We start from the raw sequence: 25,107 nt of genomic DNA on the forward strand, positions 1-25,107 counted from the left end.
TTTGGCCAAAATTAGTAAACTTTATTTAAACTTCAAAAAATAAAATAACAGACGAAAGGCAGCTTTAGCTTTGTTCTCGAGGATCAGATAGATCACCCCAGAGCAGGAACTACCCCTGCCAAGTTAAAACACCCTTCACCCCCAATCAAGCCACAGACAAGGAGGGATCCTGTATTCGGGGACAGGCCTGGGGTGGGTGGAGTAGGAAGAAGAACACCACAGCCAGGTGAGTGGGTTCTGAGACAGCACAAGTGAGGAACAAGACAAAGAGCCCCAGAGGGAATGGGCCCAGAACGTCGACCAGAAACTCTGTCATAGGAGCTACGGGCAAGGGAGGCGGGCTGGGGACCTGGGCCCCGCGAGGGCACCACCTGGGCTGTCGTGCGCCCCGCTCACCCTCAGTTCTCCTCATCACTGTCATCTGGGCTGATGGCTGGGCTGGTGAGGCTGTAAGTGGGGCTGGTGGGTGAGTAGCCAGGGGAAGTGGGTGAGTAGGTGGAGCCTTTGGGGGAGGTGGGCGAGTAGGTGGGGCTGGTGGGTGAGTACTTGGGGGAGGTGGGCGAGTAGGTGGGGCTAGTAGGCGAGTACTTGGGGGAGGTCGGGGTATAGACTGGAGAGGTCGGCGAGTAAGTAGGAGATGTTGGGGAGTATTTTGGGGTGGTGGGTGAGTAGGTGGGGCTGGTGGGAGAGTACTTGGGGGAGGTGGGTGAGTATTTCGGGCTGGTGGGGGAATATTTGGGGGAGGTCGGGGTGTACTCCGGGGAGCTGGGGCTGTAGGAAGGACTGGTGGGGGTGTACTTTGGCGAGGTGGGGCTGTAGCTGGGGGAGCTGGGGCTGTAGCTGGGGGAGCTTGGGGTATAAGTTGGAGACTGTGGTGTGTATCGTGGGCTTGATGGGGAGTAGCTTGGTGAGGTTGGGGAGTAGCTGGGGGAAGTTGGAGAATAGCTCGGAGACGTTGGGCTGTAGTTAGGGCTCGTGGGCGTGTAGTTGGGACTAGTTGGGGAGTAGCTGGGTGACGTTGGGCTATAGCTGGGTGATGTCGGGGTATAATTGGGACTGGTTGGAGAGTAGTTAGGGCTGGTTGGTGAGTAGCTTGGAGATGTCGGGGAATAGCTTGGGGATGTGGGCGAGTAGCTTGGGGATGTGGGGGAGTAGCTTGGGGATGTGGGGGAGTAGCTGGGCGAGGTGGGGGAGTAGCTGGGCGAGGTGGGAGAGTAGCTGGGCGAGGTGGGGGAGTAGCTGGGCGAGGTGGGGGAGTAGCTGGGCGAGGTGGGGGAGTAGCTGGGAGAGGTCGGGGAGTAGCTGGGAGAGGTCGGGGAGTAGCTGGGAGAGGTCGGGGAGTAGCTGGGAGAAGTCGGGGAGTAGCTGGGAGAAGTCGGGGAGTAGCTGGGTGATGTGGGACTATAGTTGGGACTAGTTGGAGAGTAGGATGGAGAGGTGGGGGAGTAGGAGGGCGAAGTAGGGGAATAGGAGGGACTCTGGGGTGTATAGCCCCCAGGGGAGCGAGGCTCATAGGCAGGCGATGTCGGTGAGTAGCTGGGAGACATAGCGCCACCTGTGGGGAAAAAAGCGGGAAGGAGTTAAATGATGGCAAATCAGCCTAAAGGAAGGACTTGGAGGAATTCAACTCGGCTGGCTGACTGACCAGACAGGACAGCTCACCTGGTGAGGGGATGTAGGGGCTGGAGGGGCCCGGTGAGCCCGGCGAGCCCGGCGTGGGAGACCAGGCAGGAGAGTAGCCTGGGCTGAAGCCACTGGCATCTGATGCAGCACTGGGAGAGAAGCCGGCCGCCCCCGGTGTCATTCCGCTTCCTAGGAAGTGAGACAAAGCTCAGTTAAAACTGGAGCTGGAACCTGGTGCTAAACCATTCGTAGACGACCTGTTCCTGGGTCAGGGTCTTGTACATAGCAGAGCAGCTCCCTCACGACACAAGGGTTTGTAAAAAAACAAACAAACAAACAAACTGGAGCTGGAGCCCAATACCTGCCCCCAAACTCCCCGCCCCTTTAGTGCTCCATCAGGGTAACCCTTCACCATCGAGCTCACCCCACCACGCTTGCCCTGACCACCCAGAGGGCCCTCTTCCTGGGCTGGGTCACTCACCAACACTAGGAGACCAGGCACCATAGGCTGGAGTTGCCCCCTGGTTCCAGGGAGTCATGGCAGGAGAAATTCCTCCCATGGGACTAGGTGCCGATCCAAAGAACATGCCAGTGGCTGCAAAGAAGCACAGTGACTCGGGACGCGCCCTGGTGACCAGCCCCCCACCCCCACCCCATCATGCACCCCAGCCAGCTGGCAGCAGCCGAGGCCCTCATACTCACGTCCGGCAGCCCCCAGGCCAGGGATGTTGGTGGGGATCTCCATGCCATACTTGCACTTCTCCGCATCGAGCAGGAGATCAAAGCAGCCGGTGCCAGCCGGGGCCAGCTGACCCAGCATGATATTCTCAGACACCCCCTTCATGGGGTCACTCTCTCCGTGAGCAGCTGCTTCCATAAGCACATCCACCTGAGCAACCAGGAAACGGGGGAGCCCCATAAGACGCCTCCACACCCAGTGCTCCAGGGCTGCCTCACTACCACCCTGCACCCACCCCACCCTGGCACACCCTCATCCCGCACCCTCCCCCACCTCCTTCCACCTGCCCAGTTCCATCATCACCGTTTCCTCAAAGGAGCACTTCATGAGAGGCCCAGTATCCTGGCGGTTGACACCATGGCGGGTGATGGCCATCAAATGGCCCCGGCAGGTCATGGTATCACACAGGAGTGCCAAGTGGCGGTAATTGACGTAGGAGCCGTCAAAGGAGATGACGTGGTACAGCTCCCGCTCCAGGGCCTTCCGCACAGCTTCAATGCCCAGCACCTGGCATGGGGTGAGAGGCGAGGGGTGAGGGCCGAGGAGCTGTGCTCAACCCCCAGCTTCTGCCACACAGACCCGCAGAGGGATGGTCGGGAGGCAGTGCCGCCCACACTCGACAGCAGACTCGGGCTTGGAGAAACGCAAGCAGGCAAATGCCAGGAGGGAGGGCAGACGGCCACCACCAGGCAGACACCCAGGGGTCCTGGCGGGGCTCCGCGCACTCACCGTGAAGATCTCCACGATGTCGTTGGACGTGGTACGGACAGGGTCCACGTCCTTCTCGCTCAGCACCCGCATCAGGCTCACGCCGTCCGTCTCAAGGATCCATTCCTGCAGAGCCTTGAATTCCCCGTCCTCAGTGATAATGATCTTCTTCTTGTTGTCCGTCTGTGGCAGGTGCATATACACCTGCGGGGGACAGCATGAGCTGGGGGGGAGGAGGGGCCAGGGGAGAGGACATGGGAAGGCGGGGGGGCAGGGCTGACCTTGCTAATCTGCTCAATGCCCTGCAGGGTCATGTCAGTCAGCATATTGGACTCGATGCAGCGCAGGAAGACGTCATCGTCCATTTTGTCCACCACCTCTTCCTCCTGAGCCAAGAGCAAGGCCAGAGTCCTAGAACCTTCCCCTCTTCCCAGGCTCAGCCCAAGTCGCAGCCTCCCCAGGGACCGAAGGGTCAGGTCAGGCCCCAGACTCTGTCCTTTGTTCCTCTGATGTTACTTTTTATCACGTTGTTACGATCCTAAGAGAAACCTAAGGGAGGCACCTGCACCCCATCATCCCAACACAATTTCTGCGTGGGTGCTCGCATGCTCCCAGGGCCGACAGCGCCCAGCACCTCCCACACTCGTTCTCACGGACGACCTGGTCAGGCTGCCGCTTCCCACACCAATGAGCTCGTTCACAGAGCCGCCTGTACTCTGTGGAGAACCAACAGTTTCCACATCTACACTCCGACAGCTCAACAGTTAAGCTGCCACCTTCTGTCTTGAGTGCCCCAGGCACCCCATCCGTGAAACACATTTTAGGAACCATGCCTGGGAGTGAAGTCACCGGTCTGGCATGGTCTCAGGTCCTGTGGCACCTGCTGTCACACCACTTCCCAGAGGACACGCCAGCTCTCCTCTCCGCCCTCCTGCAGGAGCCTCACAGGGGGAGCACCCAGGGATCCCCCACGTCAGCGCCACCTGTGTGCTCCACATAGCTACTTCTTCAGTTTTCAAATGTTTTTGCTGCTCAGGGTTCTGAAAATCACCACTAGCCGCCACTCCCCATGCCCACCCCAGCCGGTGTGACGGGCACCTCAACACTGCTTTTGCTTCAACTTTCTTGACTTTTTCGGTCCCAAACAAGGTTTAACAGTGCCCTACTGTGGACTATCCATTTCCTCTTAGGGTCCCTTTACCTCTTGCATCTTGTTTTCATCGCTGTTCATGATGCGAATTCGGAGCACCAGCTTCTCGGCATTGTCGTCGTTAAAGATGCAGTTCAAGTCATCGCCGAAACCTGCGGGGAGAAGGAGCCATGAGAATGATGGCGGTGGCCGGTCACTGCTCCTCTGCAGCTCTCCCCAACGGGGCTCTCCTCTGGCTTCCCCTCCTTCTCATAGAACCCTCTAGAAAGAGAGGAATCGCGGAGAAGACAGGCAAGGAGCCCAGGCAGGACTTCCGAGCTGGGCCCACCTGCCCCAGCCTCACCAGCATTGATCTTCTCAGCAATCTGCTCCATGGTCAGCTTCCGGTCTGTCATGTGCTTCCGGTCCAGCTCCACCCGCAAGAGCCAGGGCGAGATTCGGGCCACGTCAAAGTCCGGCATCTCGTAGTAGACATTCACCCATTCCTGATCCTCTGCCACGACAGTGCTCTGGGGGTTGGGGTCGTAGTATATGGCTGTGTTGGCGGTCACCTTCCTCAATGTTGTATGTTCCAGACGGCACAGAATGTCCTGGGACAAAGAGGGATTGGGGACACAGGCATGTGGGTGGCTCTAAAGACCTCTCCAAACCCTCCTGTAGAGAGAATTTATTCAAGGGGAAGAGATCTCCTCCTCTTCCTTCTGCCGGGAAGCCCACCGACCCAGGCTCTACCTTGGCTCTCTCAGCATCTCGAGCAGACTGGCCCAGCAGGAAGACAGTAAGTGAAGGCGTCTTTGGCTTCTTGGAAATGTTGATGAGTTCCTTGAGTCGGGGCACACCCAGGGTCACGTTTTTGGCAGACACACCAGCATAGTGAAAGGTGTTCAAGGTCATCTGGGTGGCAGGTTCTCCAAGGGACTGTGCAGCCAGGGCTCCCACCATCTCCCCAGGATGGGCCTACAGAGTAAGGAAAGCTGGCATCAGAAAAAGCAAATGTGTCCCTTCTGGCGAGTAACAATGAGCTGCCGCCAGGGCAGTGAAAGATGCATTGGGGTAAGGCAGAGACTCGACAAAGCAGAGCCTGATTTGTGGGTCCCCTCCTCTGCTTCATTTACAATCCCACGTTTGCTCCCGGTGTGCTGCACACCCAGGAGGTCTTCTACCACCTGAAACCCTAATTTCTAAAGTTACAAGCTAAGTATTCACATTGTTATTGGGGGGGAGCTCCCCATGAAGCATTATTTTAACTGTGATTACGATCACCTACTGTAAGACCTGACCTCTCAATGAGACTCCTACAGTAACGCGGCTGTGAAGGCAGGCTTCCTTCACTCAGTACTATGTACCAAAGGTTCATTGTGGTCCTCTTACACTTCCCACCTCAGTATCTTTTTACCAGAATATTCCATTGTGTGGCTGTAGCAGTTTCATTTTCCCCTCTGTCAGTGGATGGGCATCTGGCGGTTTCTCCACAGCTTGACTGTTACTGCTTTTGCTTCAACGTGAACAACGGGGCCATGGATATCCCTGTGCCAGGTTTTGTGTGCACACACCTCCCAGTCTCTTGGGTCTATTCCTAGGAGTGGAACTGCTGGTTCAAATGGTACCTGTGTCTACCCCTCAGAGGAACAGCGGACTGTGACGCCCAGTGGCCCCCCAGTGGCACAGAAGAGTTCCAACTGCTCCATCCACAGCCTCCCTAAACTCAAGGAGCACAAAGCGGTGGCTCACTGGGGCTTCATCTGTATTCCCTGGATGGTGAATGATACTGAGCATCTTTTCTCATGTGTTTACTGGTCACTTATGTATACTCTTCGGGGGAAGAGGTGTATTCAAGCCCTTAGACATCTTTCTGTTGTCGACGTGCAGTAGTCCTTTATGTATTCTCTACACGTGGCCCTTATCACATAGATGATTTGCAAATCTTTCCTCCTCCCATTCTGGGTTATCTTCTGACTCTCCTGCTGGTGTCCTCGGAAACAGAAGTTTTTAATTTAGATGAAGCCGACCTCATCTGTTTCTGTGCTCTTTAGCGTATACTTTTGGTGTCATACCGAAGACTCCACAGTCTAATCCCAGGTCGTGAAGAGTTGCCTTTGTGTTTTCTTCTAAAGCTTTGCTTACAGATTGAGCTCTTATATTTAGGTCTTTGATGCATTTTGAAGTAATTTTTGTATATGGCGTGAAGTAGGGATCCAACTTCAATCTTTTGCATGTGGATGTCCAGTTATTCCAGCACCATTTTTTCCCCCAAGATTTTATTTACTTATTCATAAGAAACAGAGAGGCAGAGACACAGGCAAAGGGAGAAGCAGGCTCCCCACAGGAAGCCCGATGCAGGACTTGACCCTTGGACCAGGATCACGCCCTGAGCCACTGAGCCATCCAGGCGTCCAGTATCGTTATTTTTTTAAAGATTTATTTATTTGAGAAAGAGAGCAGCCAAGTGAGCATGCATGCTTGGGGGAGGAGCAGAGGAAGATAATCTCAAGCAGACTTCCCACTGAGCGCAGAACCCGACTTGAGGCTCTATCCCACAACCTTGAGACCATGACCTGGGCTGAAACCAAGAGTCGGATGCCTAACCAACTGAGCCCCCCCCCCCCCCAAGAACCCCTCAGCACTGTTTGTTGAAAAGACTATTTCTAAGCCATTAAGTTCCATTCATCTATCTATGCATCTTCATGTGATAGCACACTATCCAGAGAACCAGAGCTTTACAGAAAGCTTGGAAATCAGTTAGGTGTGAGCCCTCCAATCTTGTTCTTTTTCAAAACTGTCTGATTCTTCTGGGTCCCCTGCATGTACATATGAATTTTAAGATCAGCTTATAAATTTCTGCAGAAAAGGCAACTGGGATTTGACAGGCACTGTGTTGGATCTGTAGATCACCTTGGGGATTACCACCATTTAGCAAGATAAATCTTATAATCTGTGAACACTGGATGACCTTCCACTCAAATCTTTTTTCAATCACGTTTTACAGCATTCCCTAATGCATTTTAATTATTTAATTAACACAACTGGATTTACATCAAAAGTATTCAGAGGCAAGCCTATAATTACAATGCTTCTCTCTTCCTACTACCTTGTAAAATCCTCAAAGACAGTGATGGGGGCACCTGGGTGGATCAATCAGTTAATTCATCTGCCTTCAGCTCATCATGATCCCAGGGTCATAGGATTGAATCTCATTATCAGGCTCCCCACAAGTGGGGAGCTTGCTTCTCCCTATCCCTCTCTGCCTCTCTCCCTGGCTTTCGGCCTCTGGCTGTCAAATAAATGAAATATTGTAAAAAAAGAGAGAGAGACAGAGAGAGATATCATTAGGGAATGAAGCAGAAATCCCCCCACATACAGGACTCAGCCCAGAGCAGCCCCTCAGTGATCAAGAGGCATTATGCGGCAGGCGGTGGGCAGAGGCAGGCTGTGCTCAGAGCCCAGACAAGCCCACAGGTCAAAGGAGAAAAGCAGGGCTGAGGCAAGAACACTACTCACAATGGCTTGATTGAACTTGGACTCGATCTCTCCAAGCAGCCAGTCGAAAGCCTCCCCGCTGAGCCGGAACTCCTCAGCCATGCGGCGGGAGCACAGTGTGGAGCGCAAGTGGATGTTGAAGAGAAGTGTGGCATTCTCCTGAGCTTGCCTGCTCAGGGGGTCATCCCCATTCACAATTACAAGTTTCTTGCTCAATTCCTTGACTCCTGGGGACCAGAGGAGGTATAGAGATTCCAGAGTGAGACCCCGACCACTCCCGTCCCGCAGCCTGGCCCCAAGGTCCCAGAGCAGCTACTCACCCTCTACCACCTTGATGGGGTGCAAGTCGGAGGGAAGGCGAGGGTTGATGTGGAAGATTTTCTGAGCGTTCCAGATCATGCGCAGCAGGTTACAGGGGAGGACGACCTGAGGCGCGATGGAAACAAGAGGGGTTCATGAGCTGGGCACAGCCACTCGGGGACAGCAGCTCTCCAGCCCGGCCTTCTGCCCACAGGCACCTTGCTGTCGCCAGTCGGGAAGATGACCCTGAGCACCTCCCTGTCCTCACGCATGCGCTCGAATTCTCGCTCTAACTCGTTCTGAATGTGCGCATTGCTCAGCACGTCCTTCACCAGGTCCTCCTGCAGAGTGCGCCGCAGGGCCCTCTCATTTGTGTAGTCAAAGCGGAACCTGAAGGTGGCAGGAGGGAGAGTCAAGGGGCCGCTGGGCCCCAGGGCCTGATCCCTGCAGGCAGCAGAGCAAGGCTCTCAAAGGTGCACGGCCTGAACAACAGGGCTTTGAGGCAAGAATCTAGGCCAGGGAAGTTCAAAGTCTAGGCCCCAAGACTGCCTGCCCGGCTGAGTTCACTTTGTATGGTCACCAGGGACAGGGTGCGGTGGGTCTTGTAACTGCTCTACCCAACTGCCACGGCACAGCTGCTGCCACCAGGAGTGGACAAAGGGCTCTAAGACAGAAGGCAGACTGCAAGGTATGCTCTGGGCGAGCAGGGTCTCGGTGCAGGAAGGGGAGTCCTAGGAGGCTGGTTTTGAGCCCCAAGGGTGAGATCCACCCGCCTGCAGCCTCCTCACTTCTTCTCAAAAGCCTTGTTGGATGGTTTAAGGGTAGCCAGGTTCTGGAACTCAACGCTCTCGCCAGCCAGGCCGTCCTCGCCATAGCGCAGCTGCACCACCTGGTTGATGGAGTTTCGCACAGTAGCATCATACTTCACCATCACCGACTCCATGGACTTGATGAGCCGCCGCTGGATGTACCCTGCAGGGAGGTGTCCAGGTTTGGGCCCCAGGGCAGCACGAGCCTGACCTCAGAAACAAGCCTTGCCAGCTGCTCCAGCGCTTTCACCCACCCAAACCTTGGAAGAGCCAGCTACTGCCCTTGGTCCCCGAAGCCTCTCAGTGAAATCCATGCCCCCCACCAGCTGGACCCAGGGCCAGAAGAGTCCTCTAGGAAGCAGCCCCTAGGTGACTTTGAGGATCTAACCCCGGAGCAGGAAGCGCTGTCTGGCATTTCCCGGCTCCTGAGCTTCAGCTCCTATTCCTTCCACGAGAGATAAGTTCAAACACCTGGGATTGGAAAGCTTTAACCTGAGAACCCCCCACCTCACCCCAGGGGGATCCTTGGCCTGCGGCACCCCTGGCAGCAGCGCGAGGGCCTGAAGGTCTCACCAGTTTCAGCAGTCTTGACAGCCGTGTCGATAAGCCCCTCGCGACCCCCCATGGCATGGAAGAAGAACTCGGTAGGCGTGAGGCCGGCCAGGTAGGAATTCTCCACGAAGCCTCGGCTCTCTGGCCCGTAGTCATCCTTGATGAAATGAGGCAGGGTCCGGTGCTTGAATCCAAATGGGATCCGCTTGCCCTCCACGTTCTGCTGCCCGACTACAGCGATGACCTGGGGAAAGAAGGTGGGGTGCACCTAACTCCCTTTGCACTAGGAGTCAGAGCTCCCAGCCCGTTCCCTGCAAACACTCCCTTCTCCCCGTGCTCCCAGCCTTCTCTGTGGCCAGCATCTGGAAAGACCAGGCTCCCCACCTGGGAGATGTTGATCTTGGAACCTTTGGCCCCAGACACGACCATGGACTTAAAGTTGTTGTACTCAGACAAGGACTTCTGGGCAGAGGAGCCAGTCTTATCTCGGGCATCGTTGAGAATGCGGTTCACCTGGTTCTCAAAGGTCTGCCGCAGAGTGTTCCCCGGGGTGGGCTCCAGCTCATTGTTATGAGCCTTCTCAATGACCTGGGTGTAAGGGAGGTGGTGGGGCTCAGTGTCGGCTCTGCTCCCCCTCTCCGACACCCGCTCTGCGGTCACCGACATTCCACCCAAAGTCTCTGAGCGCCAGTCACTCAGTCTCGGCCTGGCCTTCCTGCTCACCTCTATCACATCCTGCTTAGCCTTCTTAATAGTGTTCTGAATGTCCTGGTAGGTCTTTGAGTCCGCAATGGAGTCCCCAATGCCAATGGTATGACCTAGAGAGAAGAAGCGTCATCAACACCCTCTTTAGGCTTCCCCAAAACCTGCAATGGAATCACAACCAAGAGAGTTGTTGGAAGGCCCCCAAATCCAAGGAAGAACGAGAAAAGGATGGAAGAGAAACGGTAAGTGGAGGGAGAGGCAAGATTCAAGGAGCCTCTACTCACCCTCGATGAGAAGCCAGTTGTTAATGACTGTCTGAATGTTGGAGTAGAAGAGACGAGTGACGTCATGGCCCATCTCCAGGTAAGAAATGTGGACCAGCGAGCCGGCTGACGTACCCAGAGATTTCTTACACAGAATGCCCATGATCAGCTCCCCGTTCTCCACCACCACCTGTGCACAAAGCACCCCAATCAAGTCCCCTGCAGTGGCGCCCATGTACAAATCCCGTTCCCACAGGCAGAGGCCAGGTCCTACCTTGGTGTCCCCTGGAGAGATGTGTTTGTAAGGACCACTGTCCTCGTCGTCGGGATGGGTGCTGTGGGTGCGGATGCAGTTGATGTGGCCTGGTATGATGAGGGAGAAGATCTGTTTGCCTGTCCATAGGGGACGAGGCTTCAGGATGGCCGGCTGCGGGACCTTCCCATCCCACGTGGACAGGAACATCAAAAGGTTCATAACTTCCCCCTGTGAGGCGAAGAGTGAGACCAGACCTCAGAGCCGCAGGCCTCACTGGGCAAGGTCACCTACCCATGGGTGAAAGCCAGGTTGGGGAGACAAAGAGATGCTAGGGAAAGTGTTTTCCAAACTTTTGATTAAAAATTTATTATGATAGTGAGAGACTGGCTTTCTCTTATTTTATTTATTTATTTATAATTATTTATTTTTTTTATGATAGTCACACACACAGAGAGAGAGAGGCAGAGACACAGGCAGAGGGAGAAGCAGGCGGCATGCACCGGGAGCCTGAACGTGGGACTCGATCCCGGGTCTCCAGGATCGTGCCCTAGGCCAAAGGCAGGCGCCAAACCGCTGCGCCACCCAGGGATCCCTCTTCTTTTAAATAGTAAGTACAAATTACTTTCAATAATCATGAAATTAGTAAAATTATAACAAGACCACTTCTTTTTTCCTTCACCTTCCCAGAAGTAGCTGAAATTATGTGATGTTTTAAAGCATTAAATGAGGGGAAAATAAAATAAAAAAGTAAATGGGGAGCTAAAGCTTTACATAAACTCTTTCGGTCCAACCTTCCTAAGCTCTCCCCTCTCCTGCCTCACACATGAGTCAGTGTGGAGCAAGTCAAGGCAGAAGTTGTAGCTCTTCCCGCCATCTTTCACCTCACCACCCCAGGTCACTTTGCCCGTCCACACTGGGCTCCCTCCCTAGAAGCACACACCCGCTCCAGGAAGACATCTCTCTTTGTGAATTTGCGCACTGCTGTGAGCGTGTCCTGCACGATGCCCATGACGGGGCGATTGCTCTGGGGGGTGACAATCATGCGCGGCACCATGGCGAGCTCCTGGATCTCTGCCCGAGTCTCCAGAGACTGTGGCAGGTGCAAGTTCATCTCATCCCCATCAAAGTCAGCATTGTACGGAGTTGTCACACTGCAGTGACAGAGAAGCCGGGGTCAGGAAGATACCACAATGACGCGTCAGGGAGTGGCTGGGCCCTACCACCCTCCCTTGGCCAGAGGACTAACCTCAGATTTAAGCGAAAAGTAGACCAGGGGAGGATGCGGACCCGATGCCCCATCATGGACATCTTGTGCAAAGTTGGCTGCCGGTTGAAGATGACAATGTCTCCATCGCACATGTGCCGTTCCACCTAGGGAGGGAAATGAAGAGTCTCAGAGGAAGGAATCTGCTAAGAAGGAAAGTATGACGGTGGAACTGAAACGCTCTACAGATAGAAACATGATAGAATGGTGCTACTTCACGTGGAATACAGATCAACCACTCCCTTCAGGCCAGACGCCAGGTTAAGGCACTGTATCCACCAGCCTCAGGGAACTCAGCTGCAGGAGACTCTACACATGAGACCTTCTGTTCTCCTCCCTCGATCTCCCTTCCCTGCCATATACCCCTGGGTTTGTGGGACCCCCACCCTGCAGGCCCATGGCTGGCAGCTACAGCTTGCCTAGGACAGCAGTGGTCTTCTAGAGAAGACCCTACCAAATAGGACAGCATCGGATAGCCTCCTCCAGCTGGCCTCCGCTCCGGGAAGCTTCCTGCTCGGGGCAGGGAGAGAGGCCCCGGTCTGTTACGTGCCTTATAGCCAGTCTGCAAATGAAGATCACTGGGCTTTGGGTGGAAACGCAGGTCAATGCGATCGCCATTGTCTCGGATGATGTACTTGGCCCCTGGGTACTGGCTGTTCCCCCTGCGCACCAATTCCTGAAGTCTGGGAAGGGCAGAGGCACAGTGAACAGGTGGCTCCCCAGAAGCCCTTGTGGCCACCCTCACCCCCCCAAGCTCCAAGTGGAAGCACTCTCTGCTTCTCACCCATTCCCCTCACATGCCCCCCAGCGGCTCTCCAGACAGAGCTCCTGAGGTGAAGCTCACCTGTCGATGTTGAAGGGCGTGACGATCTCTGCAAAGGTCATGTTGGCAGCAATGGAGCGAGGCACACCGACCTGGTCGATGGAAAGGTTGGGGTCGGGAGTGATGACGGTGCGGGCTGAGAAGTCCACTCGCTTGCCCATCAGGTTCCCTCGGACTCGGCCTTCCTTGCCCTTCAACCGCTGCTTCAGGGACTTGAGGGGACGCCCAGACTTCTGCATGGCCTGGGAGGAATTGCAGGGTGGGGGCACCCCCGTGGTCAGCACAGGCCCCTCCTTCAGAGCTCAGGAGCCTCCCCCTGAGAGGAGCGCCCCCTCAACCTTCACCGTCATCGCGGCCACACAACCTGGCCCGTGCCCCCCTTCCATTCAGGTGCAGAGTTGGGGGCACACGGACTTACCCGGGGCAGACCAGGCAGCTCATTGTCCACCATCGTGGCCACATGGAACTGGAGGAGCTTCACATCCTCTGCGATGACATGGGCCGCTGCACCGTTTTGCTCATTGCGCCGCAACTGATTGTTGATCTTCACGATGTCCGCCAGCTTGTGGGTCAAGTCATCCTGCAGCAGGAAGTCACCGCATCGTCACAGTCCAGCCCCTACTGGGCACTTGGCACACATGTGCCAGCCCACGGTGCCTCCCTCATGCTTGCGGCACCTGGCAGACAAGCCCGGTCTCTCACTTCCCACCCACAGAAGAACCTCTGTGATCTTCAACCATGTCAAGGGCCTCGTAAGTAGGCATGGGCACCCAGGCACCCTGCCCCCCAACATGGGCTCCTGCACGCCCTGCCCCCAGGCAAGGAGCTCCCCACCTCGGCCAGCCAGCCTGCTGGCAGGCAGGGTCCCAGAGCCGCTGACCTGGTTGCGGGCAGAGCCCTGCATCACCACAGCAGGCCGCACAGACAGCGGGGGCACGGGCAGCACAGTGACAATCATCCACTCAGGCCGGGCGTAGCGAGGCTCCATGCCCAGCACAAAACACTCCTCGTCTGAGATGCGCTTGAAGATCTCATGTACTCGCTCAGGACTCAGCAGGATCTTCTTCTCCTGGGAGTCCTCATTGACGTGCTTCCACTCGGCATACAGCTCCAGGCCTGAGCGCCGGATGCGGGGCTGGTATCGTCCACAGCCCCCATGGCCCTTCCAGAGACAGAGGGGCCATCAGAGCCTGGAGACACTGCACGCGCCCACACTCCAGCAGTCCCGGACCACCGGATACCTTTTCTTTGGTCAAGTCCTCATCACCCTCGGGCTGCTCCACCCCAAACTTGTTATCCATCTCCTCGCCGCCTTCGCAGATGTTCTTGCCCTTGCACAGGTCATACACGTGGGTGAGCCGCTTCTTGGGCTGCCCCTTGGACTTGGCCAGGATGTCCTTGATCTTTGGGTTGTTCTGGGGGCAAACCAGAGCAGGCTCAGTCAGGCCGCTCCTCTGTCCACCCCTCCAAGTCACCCCGCCCCCAGGCCAGGGCCCAACCCCACTCACAGAGTCCACAAGCAACTTGGAGCAGAAGAAGCAGACACAGCGCAAAACCTTCATCGTCTTCACCAGGAAGCCCACATGAAACACGGGCTTGGCCAGCTCAATGTGGCCAAAGTGGCCAGGACACTCTGTCATGTTTCCTGTGGGGACACACACTTCACGGTCTTGTCCCTACTCGCACCTCAGAGACTAGTCCCCAGGTGTCCACCCTCAGGCCTGCAGGGACCCAAGCCTCCTGCCCTCCCACGGGCATCCTACGCCAGGCACCCAGCACTCACCTGCACAGGTTTGGCAGCGGCCAGTCCGCTCAATCACCCCCTGCCGTGGGTCCATCAGCCCCCCAAGCTTCGGGCGGCCTCCCTCTGTCGTCTCGGGGTATTTGATACCGCCCTCTGTCACAGACATTCGTTTCTACAGAAAAAAAGGCCAGTAACAACTAAATTGGATTCCTAGTTTCCAGCCTTCACATACTAAGCCCTCAAAGAACCACAAATTACTTAGAGCAGGACCACATAGGTCTAGCCTGGGGCTAGGGGAATGGGAGGGCTAGAAGCCGAATATCGGGGGTTTTGGTCACTGTCGGGGTCCTGGTCACTGTCTGACTGGGAGAGGGTGCTCAGACTAGCGTGCAGCTGACCCTGGCCTCAATACAAGCTGCCTACTTCTTAGACTCAAACCCCACACGTCCCTCTGGGCTCAGTTCCAGGTCATTGACATCCATAGGATTTAATCACAAAAAGAAATAAGCTGTTTCAAGAAAAAAAAAAATCCATGCCTTGCTTCTTCCCCAAAGCTGAAATCAAGCCCAGAATCAGAGTCTGGCAGGGGACCGTACCTCGCCCCACACTAATCCAGCTCCTGAAGCCTGGCACTGCTTGCCCCTGTCCTTGCCACCTCCCCCTTCCCAAGGCCCCAGCGCCCGAACCTGTCTGTGTTCAGGTGGAGAGCCCAGGCTAAGATGGGAGAGGCAGGTGCCAGAACAGAAGGGCACCCAGTACCCCAGGAGTTGGAGGCAGAACCTTGAGAAAGGTGGGGCCAGGACTCCAAGGATCCCCTGGGGGAAGGAGCTGGCGGCGGAAGAGCTCAGAAGTAGGAAGGCCAAGGGTGGGCTGAGGAAACCCTGAGTTTTCACACACTAAAACCAAGGCTTTGACATGACCTGCATCTGGCCCACTGACATCCCAGAGGGAGGAACTTGATCTTAATAAAAGCTTTGGTCCAGGTGTCACCCTCATGCCGGGCACCAAAAGCACTCAACACACCTCATTTTTCTAAACTGAATCACTTCCCTTCTAGAAATGAGGTCTCGTCACTTAAATGGGAGAAACCCAAGGGGAAGTGACTTGTCCAAGGTCTCTACCATCGGGAGCCAGAAGTCAAGCCCAGCCCTCTCTGGGCCTGAACACACGCCGCCCCCCCATTCCGGGCTGCAGCACAGATGCTACTCTTACAAGTCTGGGACACAGCCTCTGGTGCCAAGTGCGGCGCTGGCTGATTCGCTCCATCTTCACAGCTCACTGATAAAATACACATCACTGTACCCATTTCAGGTTACAAAACCAAGAGGCCCAAGGATAGGCAGCTGATGGCAGTAGAGCCAGGATCCACAACCCCCTGCCCCTGGCATTCTTCCCACAGCATGGTGCTGAGCAAGCAGATGCGGGAGTTGCCATCATCACAGCACAGCTACCCTCTCACAGTCCCGGAACCACTCCTGATAGACCAGGAGCTGCTACGAGGCCATCTGAGCTGCAGAACTGGGGCACACGGCAGCTGGGGTACTGAGGCTCCTGCTCACCCACCTCTTGGGGTACTGTCCTGAAGTCTCCTTCCTAGGCTCCTCTGCCCGTCTGCTCTTCCAGCTCTGCTCCTCCCCTGGGGTTTAGCACAGCACATCCACATCCTTACCGCATCTCCCTTGCCGCCCCACGATGCCTGCTCTATCTCCATGTCGCCCAGACCTCTGCTTCCAGGCCTCTCCTTTTTTTTTTTTTCCAGGCCTCTCCTTTTGTCTGAACTTGGGATTCACTACTGAGCTAGCTACTGCATCAAACCCAACATGTCTAAGAACTCCCTTCCCCTCACAAACCCATCCTTTTCCCTCGCCCCCACCTAAGATCACGGCACTCAAGTCTGAAAGCCACACCTGCCCTTCCTCACCCTTAGGCACAAAATGGTTAACCAAGTACAGGCTGGACCCAGAGCCCTCTGCTCTGCAATCCCAGCTCCATCACTTACAGGCTCTCTAACTCCATCTACCTGCTTAGGCCCAGGACATAACAGGTGGTCAGGAAGGACACCATGATTGGACCATCCATGGGCATGGGCTGTGGCTGTCTGCACCTCCTCAACCCCTTGTCTCCTTGCCTCTAGCCACTGCCTTAGGCCAGGCCTTTTACTTTTTTTTTTTTTTTTTAAGGTTTCATTTATTTATTTGACAGAGAGAGAGGGAGCACAAGCAGGAGGAGTGGCAGCCAGAGGTAGAGGTAGAAGCAGGAACCTGATGCGGACTCAATCTCAGAACCCTGAGATCACGACCTGAGCTGAAGGCAGACACTTAAAACAACTGAGCCACCCAGGTGCCCAAGCCAGTCCTTTTCTCTGGGCTTCACCACAGGGCATTGCTTAGGTGGCCAGCCTGTCTCTCTCTCATCCATCCACACAGCTGGGGCGCTCTTTCTAAAATGGAAATCTAGGAGGGATGCCTGGGTGGCTCAGTGGTGGAGCGTCTGCCTTTGGCTCAGGGCATGACCCCGGGGTCCTGGGATCAAGTCCCACATCGGGCTCCCCATAGGGAGCCTGCTTCTCCCTCACCCAGTATCTCTGCCTCATGAAGAAATAAAATGGAAATCTAATCTTCATGCCCTCTTATCCTCAGAATGACATCCAAACTCAGCAGGACAGCTTACAAAAAGGGTTTTAGGATGTTTCCACCTTCCTTCCTCTCCCCCATCAGAGGAGAGTCCCCTGCGGTCCTCCATCCCCCAGAGCATGTGCTGCCCTCCCCCCATGTGGGCTCCCTCTGGAAAGCCCTGCCCCCAAGGCTAACTGCTGTTTTAAGACTCAGTGTAGACATAGCTTCTTCCAGGAAGCATTTCCAGAGCCTGCTCTGTGCTTCCATAACTCCTCTCTCACTGCACATCTCACAGTGCAATGAAATTATCTATCAGGGGGATGTGCCTTCCCTGAAGATTACAAGCATGTCTCGGCAGACAGCCTTTTCTCCGTCGTCCAGGATCCCATGGCTTCTGATGAACACTGGGTAGACTGAACTCAACTGCTTAGGGCCCTCGGCTGCAGGGAAGTGCCTTCAAAGACCTTGGCAAAAAGTGAAAAGGCTGTCCCCTGCTAGCCGGGCCAGGAACCCCCCCTAATGGGTCTGACTAGCCACTGCTGAGCAGAAGCCAAATGGTCGATTGATGCAAAAGGTTCTGAACACCCACAACACTCATCAGAATGACCTGGTGAAGTCTCAGGAAGACGGGGTGGGGGTGACTGAATTTGCAAAGCTGGAACCCCATCAGCTGCATTGCGACTTCCTAGAAATGCGAACTGCTCTGCTCACCTCGACTGAAACTGAAGTGAAGCTTGAATGTGGCTGCCAGGAAGGCCACCAGAGAGGGAGCAGAGGGAAATCCCACTCAAAACTTTGCACGTCCCTCTGCTGGAGTCCAAGCCACCCACCTGCCCAGGACTACTCTACTTCTAGGTATTGACATGGGGCCAGGGGGTGTCCTGGAATATACTGGACTATCTCCCTACCGCAAAGTAATGAACTGTCATTTTGGATTATATATAAACTATGTTAGCCCCCAACCCTTCCTCCAACACTGGTTCTTGCTACCTTAAGAGTATCTTGCTGTTTTAAAACCTTCTTGGCCTGGGTGGCTCAGTGGTTGAGTATCTGCCTTCAGCTCAGGGCGTGATCCCAAGGTCCTAGGATCGAGTCCTGCCTCAAGCTCCCCACAGGGAGCCTGCTTCTCCCCCTGCCTGTGTCTCTGCCTCCCTGTGTGTCTTTCATGAACAAACAAACCCTTTTTGGAATAAGCTAGGGTATAAATACATAAAATTATGCTTTTCACAGTAGACAGTTGCTTTTAACAGTGGTCAACCTCTTGAAACGCCATCGAGCGCCCATCTCCGCTGATTTTGTACCAGCTCTGCATAAAGCTCTAGCACCAACCCTCCTTGCTGCCTCCCTCCAGACTGAACAACATCCAAACCCACCACCGCATCCAAACACAACAGCTCTGTCTCGCAGCCAGTTTTAAGAGCTCTCAGTACCTTGAAACACACCGTACCCCAAGACTTCTGGAAAACATTCCGCTCTTAAGTACTACCTGTTCCATGAGAGGCTCCTTACCCACCAATCCTCCTACCCAAAGCAGAGTTACCTGTTATTCCCTCAAGATATAGGAAGCAGCATAGTATAAAAGGCAAGCAACGCAGGGCAAAATGAAAGCCTCCCATAACCCTGCACACCAGAGACGACCTCTTTTGTGAACAGTCAGCCCTCCACACGTTTTAATAATGCAAAAATGTTCCTGTTTTTACATGAACAGGGCCTCACTCTGCATTCTGGTCAGTAACGTACTTATCCAGATCCCTAAACTTCATCAGCCCACGGTGCCCTTTAGCGTCTCAAGTATGTCAGCAACTTTCCCAGCCCTCTCTGGGCCAAGAGATCCACTTACAAAGCACCCAGGGCTAAACCCCTGCACAAATACCTATGTCCTATCAACTTAAAGGCCGTGTATAAAAACACATGTACATTGAAAAAAGACTCTGATATTTTAAAAAAATGTTTTGATTTCCCAAAAAACCACAATGACTTATGACACCTGTTGGACCCTGTGCAACTTGACAGGTCATGGGAGTAGACTGGACAGCACCACCCCTATTTCTTGCTTTAGGCTGATTTTTTTGCCCTGTAATTAGGAACTGCTTAAACCCAGCTCCCCAAAGATATGACGTCACTGAAAGGGATTTGGCGCCATCTAATGTTGAAAGGCAACTATCAGGAACTCCTAGCTCCCCAGCCATCAGACAGAGCTGAGCTTCTCTATCTCTTGAAAATTTAAAATCTTTCCCCGGGCCCCTGTGAGTTTGCTGCGGTGACTTGGCAGGGCTTGGGAACAGGGGATTTAGCCTGTTGGGAAGATATTGTTCTAACCTAAGCACACACCCTGAATTACCCCCATAGAATTCCTATTAGTAAATATCTGGGCAAATTATAATTTCAAACAATATCACTTTCAGATGATGATGTGTTAAAAACCCTTCTACAGGGATCCCTGGGTGGCGCAGCGGTTTGGCGCCTGCCTTTGGCCCAGGGCGCGATCCTGGAGACCCGGGATCGAGTCCCACGTCGGGCTCCCGGTGCATGGAGCCTGCTTCTCCCTCTGCCTGTGTCTCTGCCTCTCTCTCTCTCTCTCTGTGACTATCATAAATAACGATAAAAAAAATTAAAAAAAAGAAAACCCCTTCTACATTAAAAGATGTACAAAAGGGCAGCCCCAGTGGCGCAGCGGTTTAGCGCCGCCTGCAGCCCAGGTCGTGATCTGGGGACTCTGGATCGAGTCCCACGTCAGACTCTGCATGGAGCCTGCTTCTCCCTCTGCCTGTGTCTCTGCCTATCTCTCTCTGCATCTCTATGAATAAATAAATAAGATCTAAAAAAAAAAAAAAGATGTACAAAAGTACATCTTTCTGTATTTTGAAGATTTTATTTATTTATTCATGAGAGGCACAGAGAGAGAGAGAGACAGAGACACAGGTAGAGGGAGAAGCAGGCTCCATGCTGGGAACCCAACGTGGGACTCAATCCCGGGCCTCCAGGATCACACCCTGGGCCGAAGGCAGCGCTAAACCTCTGAGCCACCTGGGCTGCCCTTTGTGTACTTTCCAATTACTTCATTCACTCATTTAAGTAGTTCTTATTACATCACGATCATGTGCCAGGCCCAATTTGAGATGCTGAAATTACACAGGTGAATACAGGGTCCCTCATAAAAGTTACATTCTCTTGAAGGAGCAAGAAACAAAAAAAAAACTAACCCTTTCAGACAGTGACAGGCTATGAAGTAAAACAAAGTCAAGACGGAGTAGAGGTCACCTCGCTGGCTGGCTTGGTCAGAAAAGTGTATATTCTTGATCTTGGGGTTGTAAATTCAAGCCCCACATTGGATGTAGAGATTACATAAAATATAATACCATAGCAGGGATTAGAGAATGCAGGAGAGATGCTATTCAAATAGGGTAGTCAGGGGACACCTGGGTGGCTCAGTGGTTAAGCATCTCCCTTCAGCTCAGGTCGTGATCCGGGGATCCTGGGATCAAGTCCCGCATGGAGCTCCCTGCAGGGAGCCTGCTACTCCCTCTGCCTGTGTCTCTGCCCCTCTCTCTGTCTCATGAATAAATAAATCTTAAAAAAAAAAAAGAGAGAGTAGTCAGGAAAGCCTCCTACCAACATGACATCTGAGCAGAGAACGTATGGATGCTAAAGGAGGAATAAGCCTCAGTAGGTCTGGGCCATGTTGTTCTAAGCAGCAAGAAGAATAAATACTAAAGTCCTTGAGGCAGGAATGAATTTGTGGTGTGGGAAGCACAGGCAGGTTGGTGTGGTCAGAGAAGAGCAAAAGAGTTTGGTAATGAGCTGGAGAGGCAAGCAGGGGCCAGATAATGCAGGACCTTGATGCAGGTCAGAGTAAGCAGTTTGGATCCTTTGGAGAGGTTTCCCTGCAGGGAGCAGACAGGATATAATGAGCTCTCTAGCTGCTCTGCAAAGGGAACTAGGGGCTAGTATTCCCTGAGAAAGATGCTGGTGATGGGGAACATGATGGTCCAGATGGAGATGGTCATAAATGGCTGGATTCCAAGCACATTTTGAAAGCCAGAGCTGACAGACTGGCAGATGGACCAAGTGGAAGTTGTGAGAAGAATCAGACAGCTTTTAGGTTTTTTACTGGAGTCAGTGGATGAATGGTATAGCCACCGTGTGCTTGGGGAACCAGGCAAGACCTGGGGAAGAGCTTGCTCGAGAGGAGAAATTAAGAGTTTTTTTGTTTTTTTTAAGGATACATTTTTAGAAGTGGTAATGCTGGACCAAGGGATATGCATTAAACGACTTGAAAGGGCACCCTGGGTGGCTCAGCGGTTTAGCGCTGCTTTGAGCCCAGGGCCTGATCCTGCAGGCCAGGGATCGAATCCCACGTCGGGCTCCCTGCATGGAGCCTGCTTCTCCCTCTGCCTGTGTCTCTGCCCCCCCCCCCGTGTCTCTCATGAATAAATAAAATCTTTTAAAATAAAAAAAATAAAAAAAATAAACGACTTGATAAAACTGTCTGACTGTCCTGCAAAAAGGTTATACCAGTTTATTCCTCTACCATTATACAAGCATGCCTATTTCCCAATATTTTTGCCAGCAGAGAAAAATCAAATAAAGGGAAAAACTTTAATTTGCATGTTTTTATAGTAAGCGGGGTATTTTATTGGCCATTTGTACTACTTCTGTGAACTGCTTACTTGCATCCTTTATTTGCCTAGGTGTGTGATGTCCTTACTGATGAATAAGTGTCCCTTGTGTTTTTTTAATTTTTATTTATTTATGATAGTCACACAGAGAGAGAGAGAGAGAGAGAGAGAGAGAGAGAGGCAGAGACACAGGCAGAGGGAGAAGCAGGCTCCATGCATCGGGAGCCCGACGTGGGATTCGATCCTGGGTCCCCAGGATGGCGCCCTGGGCCTAAGGCAGGCGCTAAACCACTGTGCCACCCAGGGATCCCGTGTCCCTTGTATAATAAGAAATCTAACCTTGTCCATTACAGGGCAAATATTTCTCAATCTGTTTTGTAGCTGTCCATGGTGCCTCTGATAAAGAGAAGTGGCTCTGATTTTTACATACTGAAATGTGCCCTGCTTTTCCTTATATATAAATTGCTGGGGCATCTGGTTGGGCTCAGTTGGTGGAGTATGTGACTCTTGATCTCAGTGTTATGAGTTCAGCCCCCACATTATGGTGTAGAGATAACTTAAAAATAAAATCTTGAGGGCAGCCCCTGGTGCCTCAGTGGTTTAGCACTGCCTTCAGCCCAGGGCATGATCCTGGAGTCCTGGGATTGAGTCCCACATTGGGCTCCCTGCATGGAGCCTGCTTCTCCCTCTGCCTGTGTCTCTGTCTCTCTCTCTCTCTCTCTCTCTCGTTCTCTCTCATGAAAAAAATAAATAGGGCAGCCCCGGTGGCGCAGCGGTTTAGCGCCGCCTGCAGCCCGGGGTTTGATCCTGGGGACCCTGGATCAAGTCCCACATCGGGCTCCCTCCATGGAGCCTGCTTCTCCCTCTGCCTGTGCCTCTGCCTCTCTCTCTGTCTCTCTGGGTCTCTATGAATAAATAAATAAAATCTTTAAAAAAAAAAAAGAAAAAAATAAATAAAATCTTAAAATAAAATCTTGAAAGAAAAAATGCTTAGCTCAGTGCCTAGTACATGATAGGCACTCAATAAAATTCACCTGTAACTCATTCATTACCATTAAAGGGCTCTGCCCCTGGAATTGGCCCCCATAAGCCTTCTGTATCTCGCTGGTGCTTTCCAGTTTTGTTTTTTAGATTTAAACCTTAACTCCAGGGACGCCTGGGTGGTCCAGTAGTTAGGCGTCTGTGTTCGGCTCAGGGTGTAATCCCAGGATCCTGAGATTGAGTCCCACATCAGGCTCCCTACAGAGACCTGCTTCTCCCTTTGCCTACCTTTCTTTGCCTCTCATGAATAACTAAAATTATTAAAAATAATAAAAATTAAAAATAAACTTTAGGGCAGCCCTGGATGGCTCGGCAGTTTAGCGCCGCCTTTAGCCTAGGGTGTGATCCTGGAGACCCGCGATCGAGTCCCATGTCGGGCTCCCTGCATGGAGCCTGCTTCTTCTGCCTGTGTCTCTGCCTCTCTCTCTCTGTCTCTCATGAATAAACAAAATCTTAAAAAAAAACACTTTAACCCCACCTACAATTAATTCTTTCGTAGGGCATGAGCTTAGGAGGGTCTAACTCCTGACTTAACTTCTACGTGGCTGTGCCTTGTCCTCCAGCAAAACTCTCCACAAACACAGCCAATGAACTCCATTCTCTCCAGCCAACTGGTTCCCTCTAGTTCATCCCACAGGAGTCAGGTCACCAAGAGCTCTGCCTCAGAACTACCCTCCTCCCTCATCTCTCCTGCTCCCTTTCTCAGCTCTCCCCCACAATCAGTTCGTCACAGGGCAACCAAAGTACTCATAGTTTGGTTTTTTTTTTTTTAATGTAAACTTGATGTCACTCTCCAGCATATAATTCTCCAAAGGCCTATTAAAAATAGAATTAAATCCAGGGTCCTGGGGCACCTGGTGGCTCAGAGCATCTACCTTTGGCTCAGGTAGTGATTCTGGCATCCTGGGATGGAGTCCTGCAGTGGTCTCCCTACAGGGAGCCTGCTTCTCCCTCTGCCTATGTTTCTGACTATGTGTCTCTCATAAATAAATACATAAAATGTTCAAATAAATTAAAAAAAAAAAAAAAACAACCCAGACTCCTTACCATAACTTACAACACCCCACCTGGCCTGACCCAGTTTCCTGCTTTTCCAGGCTATTTCCATAACTCTCTTCACCCTTCTAAACCCGTTACACTGGCACTTCTTCCAATCCTTGGGACACATCAAGTTCATGCTTCCCTCAGGCCCTTTGCACTTGCTGCTCCCTCTGTCTGAAAACCTCTGGTCCTGGAGCTCTGGCTGCCTCTTCCTCATCCAGGTAATGTCACCTCCCCAGAAGGGGCTTCTCGGACCCTGACACCACCTCGTCCAGAGGAGCCTCACACCTCCTCGGCAACTCCCCTGCGCCCCATTCAAAGCACCTGCCATTAACTGAACTGTCTCCTTGGCTCCTTTGTTTGCATGTATACTGTCTGCCTCCCCTACCCCTTCCCACAGTGTGTGCCAACAAGAGGCAGGGTCCTCCTCCGCCTCGTCCAGCTCTGCAACCTCAGCGTCTGTCGTGTCTATCACACAGCAGGTGTTCAGTTAATATTTTTGGAAGGAGAAAAGGCAGGGAAAAGATCTGGGGTCCGGCTTCACATCCGAATTTGCAAAGCCCCCCACCCCATCCCATCCCAGCCTCAGGATTCATCTGCTCTCGTTCGGCGTCGGTGCCCCCCATCCCACCCCCCCATTCCCGTCCCGGATACAGAGCCGCAGCACCTGGCTCCAGCGGCCTGTCACCCAGGGGGCCCCCGTCGGGTCCTGCCCGCGCCACCGCGGGGAGCACGGGGAGGGCAGGGCCGCTTACCAGTTCATCCGGACTGAGGACTCCGAACTGCACCCGCTTGATGGTGCGCAGCGGGCATGCGCTGTCCCCGGAGGGGGGGCCACCCCCGTGCATCGCGGAGGCCGACGCGCTGCGCAGGCGCAAACCTCTCTACAAAAACCCTGCGCCGCCTCCGCCTAGGTGCTCAGACCCCGTCGGGGCGGCCACCGGGAAGGACCTCCCCGAGTGGGGAGGAAAAAGCCGGAGGAGGGAGAGGTGGGGGAGGGAAGGAGGCGGGGAAGCCAGAAGGAGCGAAAGGAGCTCTCCTCCCCCCTTCCGGAAATTTATCGTCTCCCAAAAAGGAAAAAAAAGAGGGAGGGGGGAAGGAAAAGGTTTCGGGGGTAGAGGGGGGAGGAAGAAGAAAAAGGGTAACGAATAAATAAGTAACCAGGCTCCTGAACGGCAGAGGTTACGGCAGTTTGTCTCTCCCCCTTCCGGGAGCCGCCTTCTTTCCAACCGTCCCGGCCGCGCTCTCGGCGCTTCTGAGGAGCGATCTGGCCGAATGACGCCCTTTATAGATTCGCCCCTGCATCCCCGCCCCTTCCTTTCCCGCCCTCCCTTGCGCTACGGGGTCGCCTGCGCCGGCCTGCACGGAGCGCGCGCTG

At 53.6% G+C, this 25,107-nt stretch overlaps 1 protein-coding gene across 1 annotated transcript; it reads right to left on the reverse strand.

Annotated features, from left to right (window-relative positions):
- Positions 1 to 24,973, reverse strand: POLR2A (RNA polymerase II subunit A). Its single transcript, XM_055306092.1, has 29 exons — positions 24,485 to 24,973; positions 14,453 to 14,585; positions 14,178 to 14,314; positions 13,911 to 14,084; positions 13,550 to 13,831; positions 13,088 to 13,249; positions 12,691 to 12,911; positions 12,397 to 12,529; positions 11,829 to 11,953; positions 11,523 to 11,733; positions 10,601 to 10,810; positions 10,348 to 10,516; positions 10,082 to 10,176; positions 9,743 to 9,946; positions 9,380 to 9,602; positions 8,786 to 8,969; positions 8,216 to 8,387; positions 8,018 to 8,123; positions 7,719 to 7,924; positions 4,953 to 5,177; positions 4,564 to 4,810; positions 4,272 to 4,372; positions 3,352 to 3,456; positions 3,092 to 3,274; positions 2,666 to 2,869; positions 2,326 to 2,512; positions 2,105 to 2,218; positions 1,663 to 1,812; positions 1 to 1,555 (listed from the first exon to the last, which is right to left on the reverse strand). The coding sequence occupies exons 1-29, from the start codon at positions 24,575 to 24,577 to the stop codon at positions 399 to 401; spliced, it is 5,913 nt and encodes a 1,970-aa protein (XP_055162067.1). The 5' UTR covers positions 24,578 to 24,973; the 3' UTR covers positions 1 to 398.
- Between the last annotated feature and the right edge of the window lie 134 nt (positions 24,974 to 25,107).

This window comes from Nyctereutes procyonoides, unplaced genomic scaffold (assembly GCF_905146905.1).
Source record: "Nyctereutes procyonoides isolate TBG_1078 unplaced genomic scaffold, NYPRO_anot_genome, whole genome shotgun sequence".
Lineage (NCBI taxonomy): Eukaryota > Metazoa > Chordata > Mammalia > Carnivora > Canidae > Nyctereutes > Nyctereutes procyonoides.

Coding starts and splice junctions, on each gene's coding strand:
- POLR2A (XM_055306092.1), bottom strand. CDS start 24,577: ATGCACGGGGGTGGCCCCCCCTCCGGGGACAGCGCATGCCCGCTGCGC. Junction 13,250..13,549: donor AGGGCTCTGCCCGCAACCAG/GTCAGCGGCTCT, acceptor TTCCTGCTGCAG/GATGACTTGACCCACAAGCT. Junction 11,734..11,828: donor ACTTTTCGCTTAAATCTGAG/GTTAGTCCTCTG, acceptor CTGTCACTGCAG/TGTGACAACTCCGTACAATG.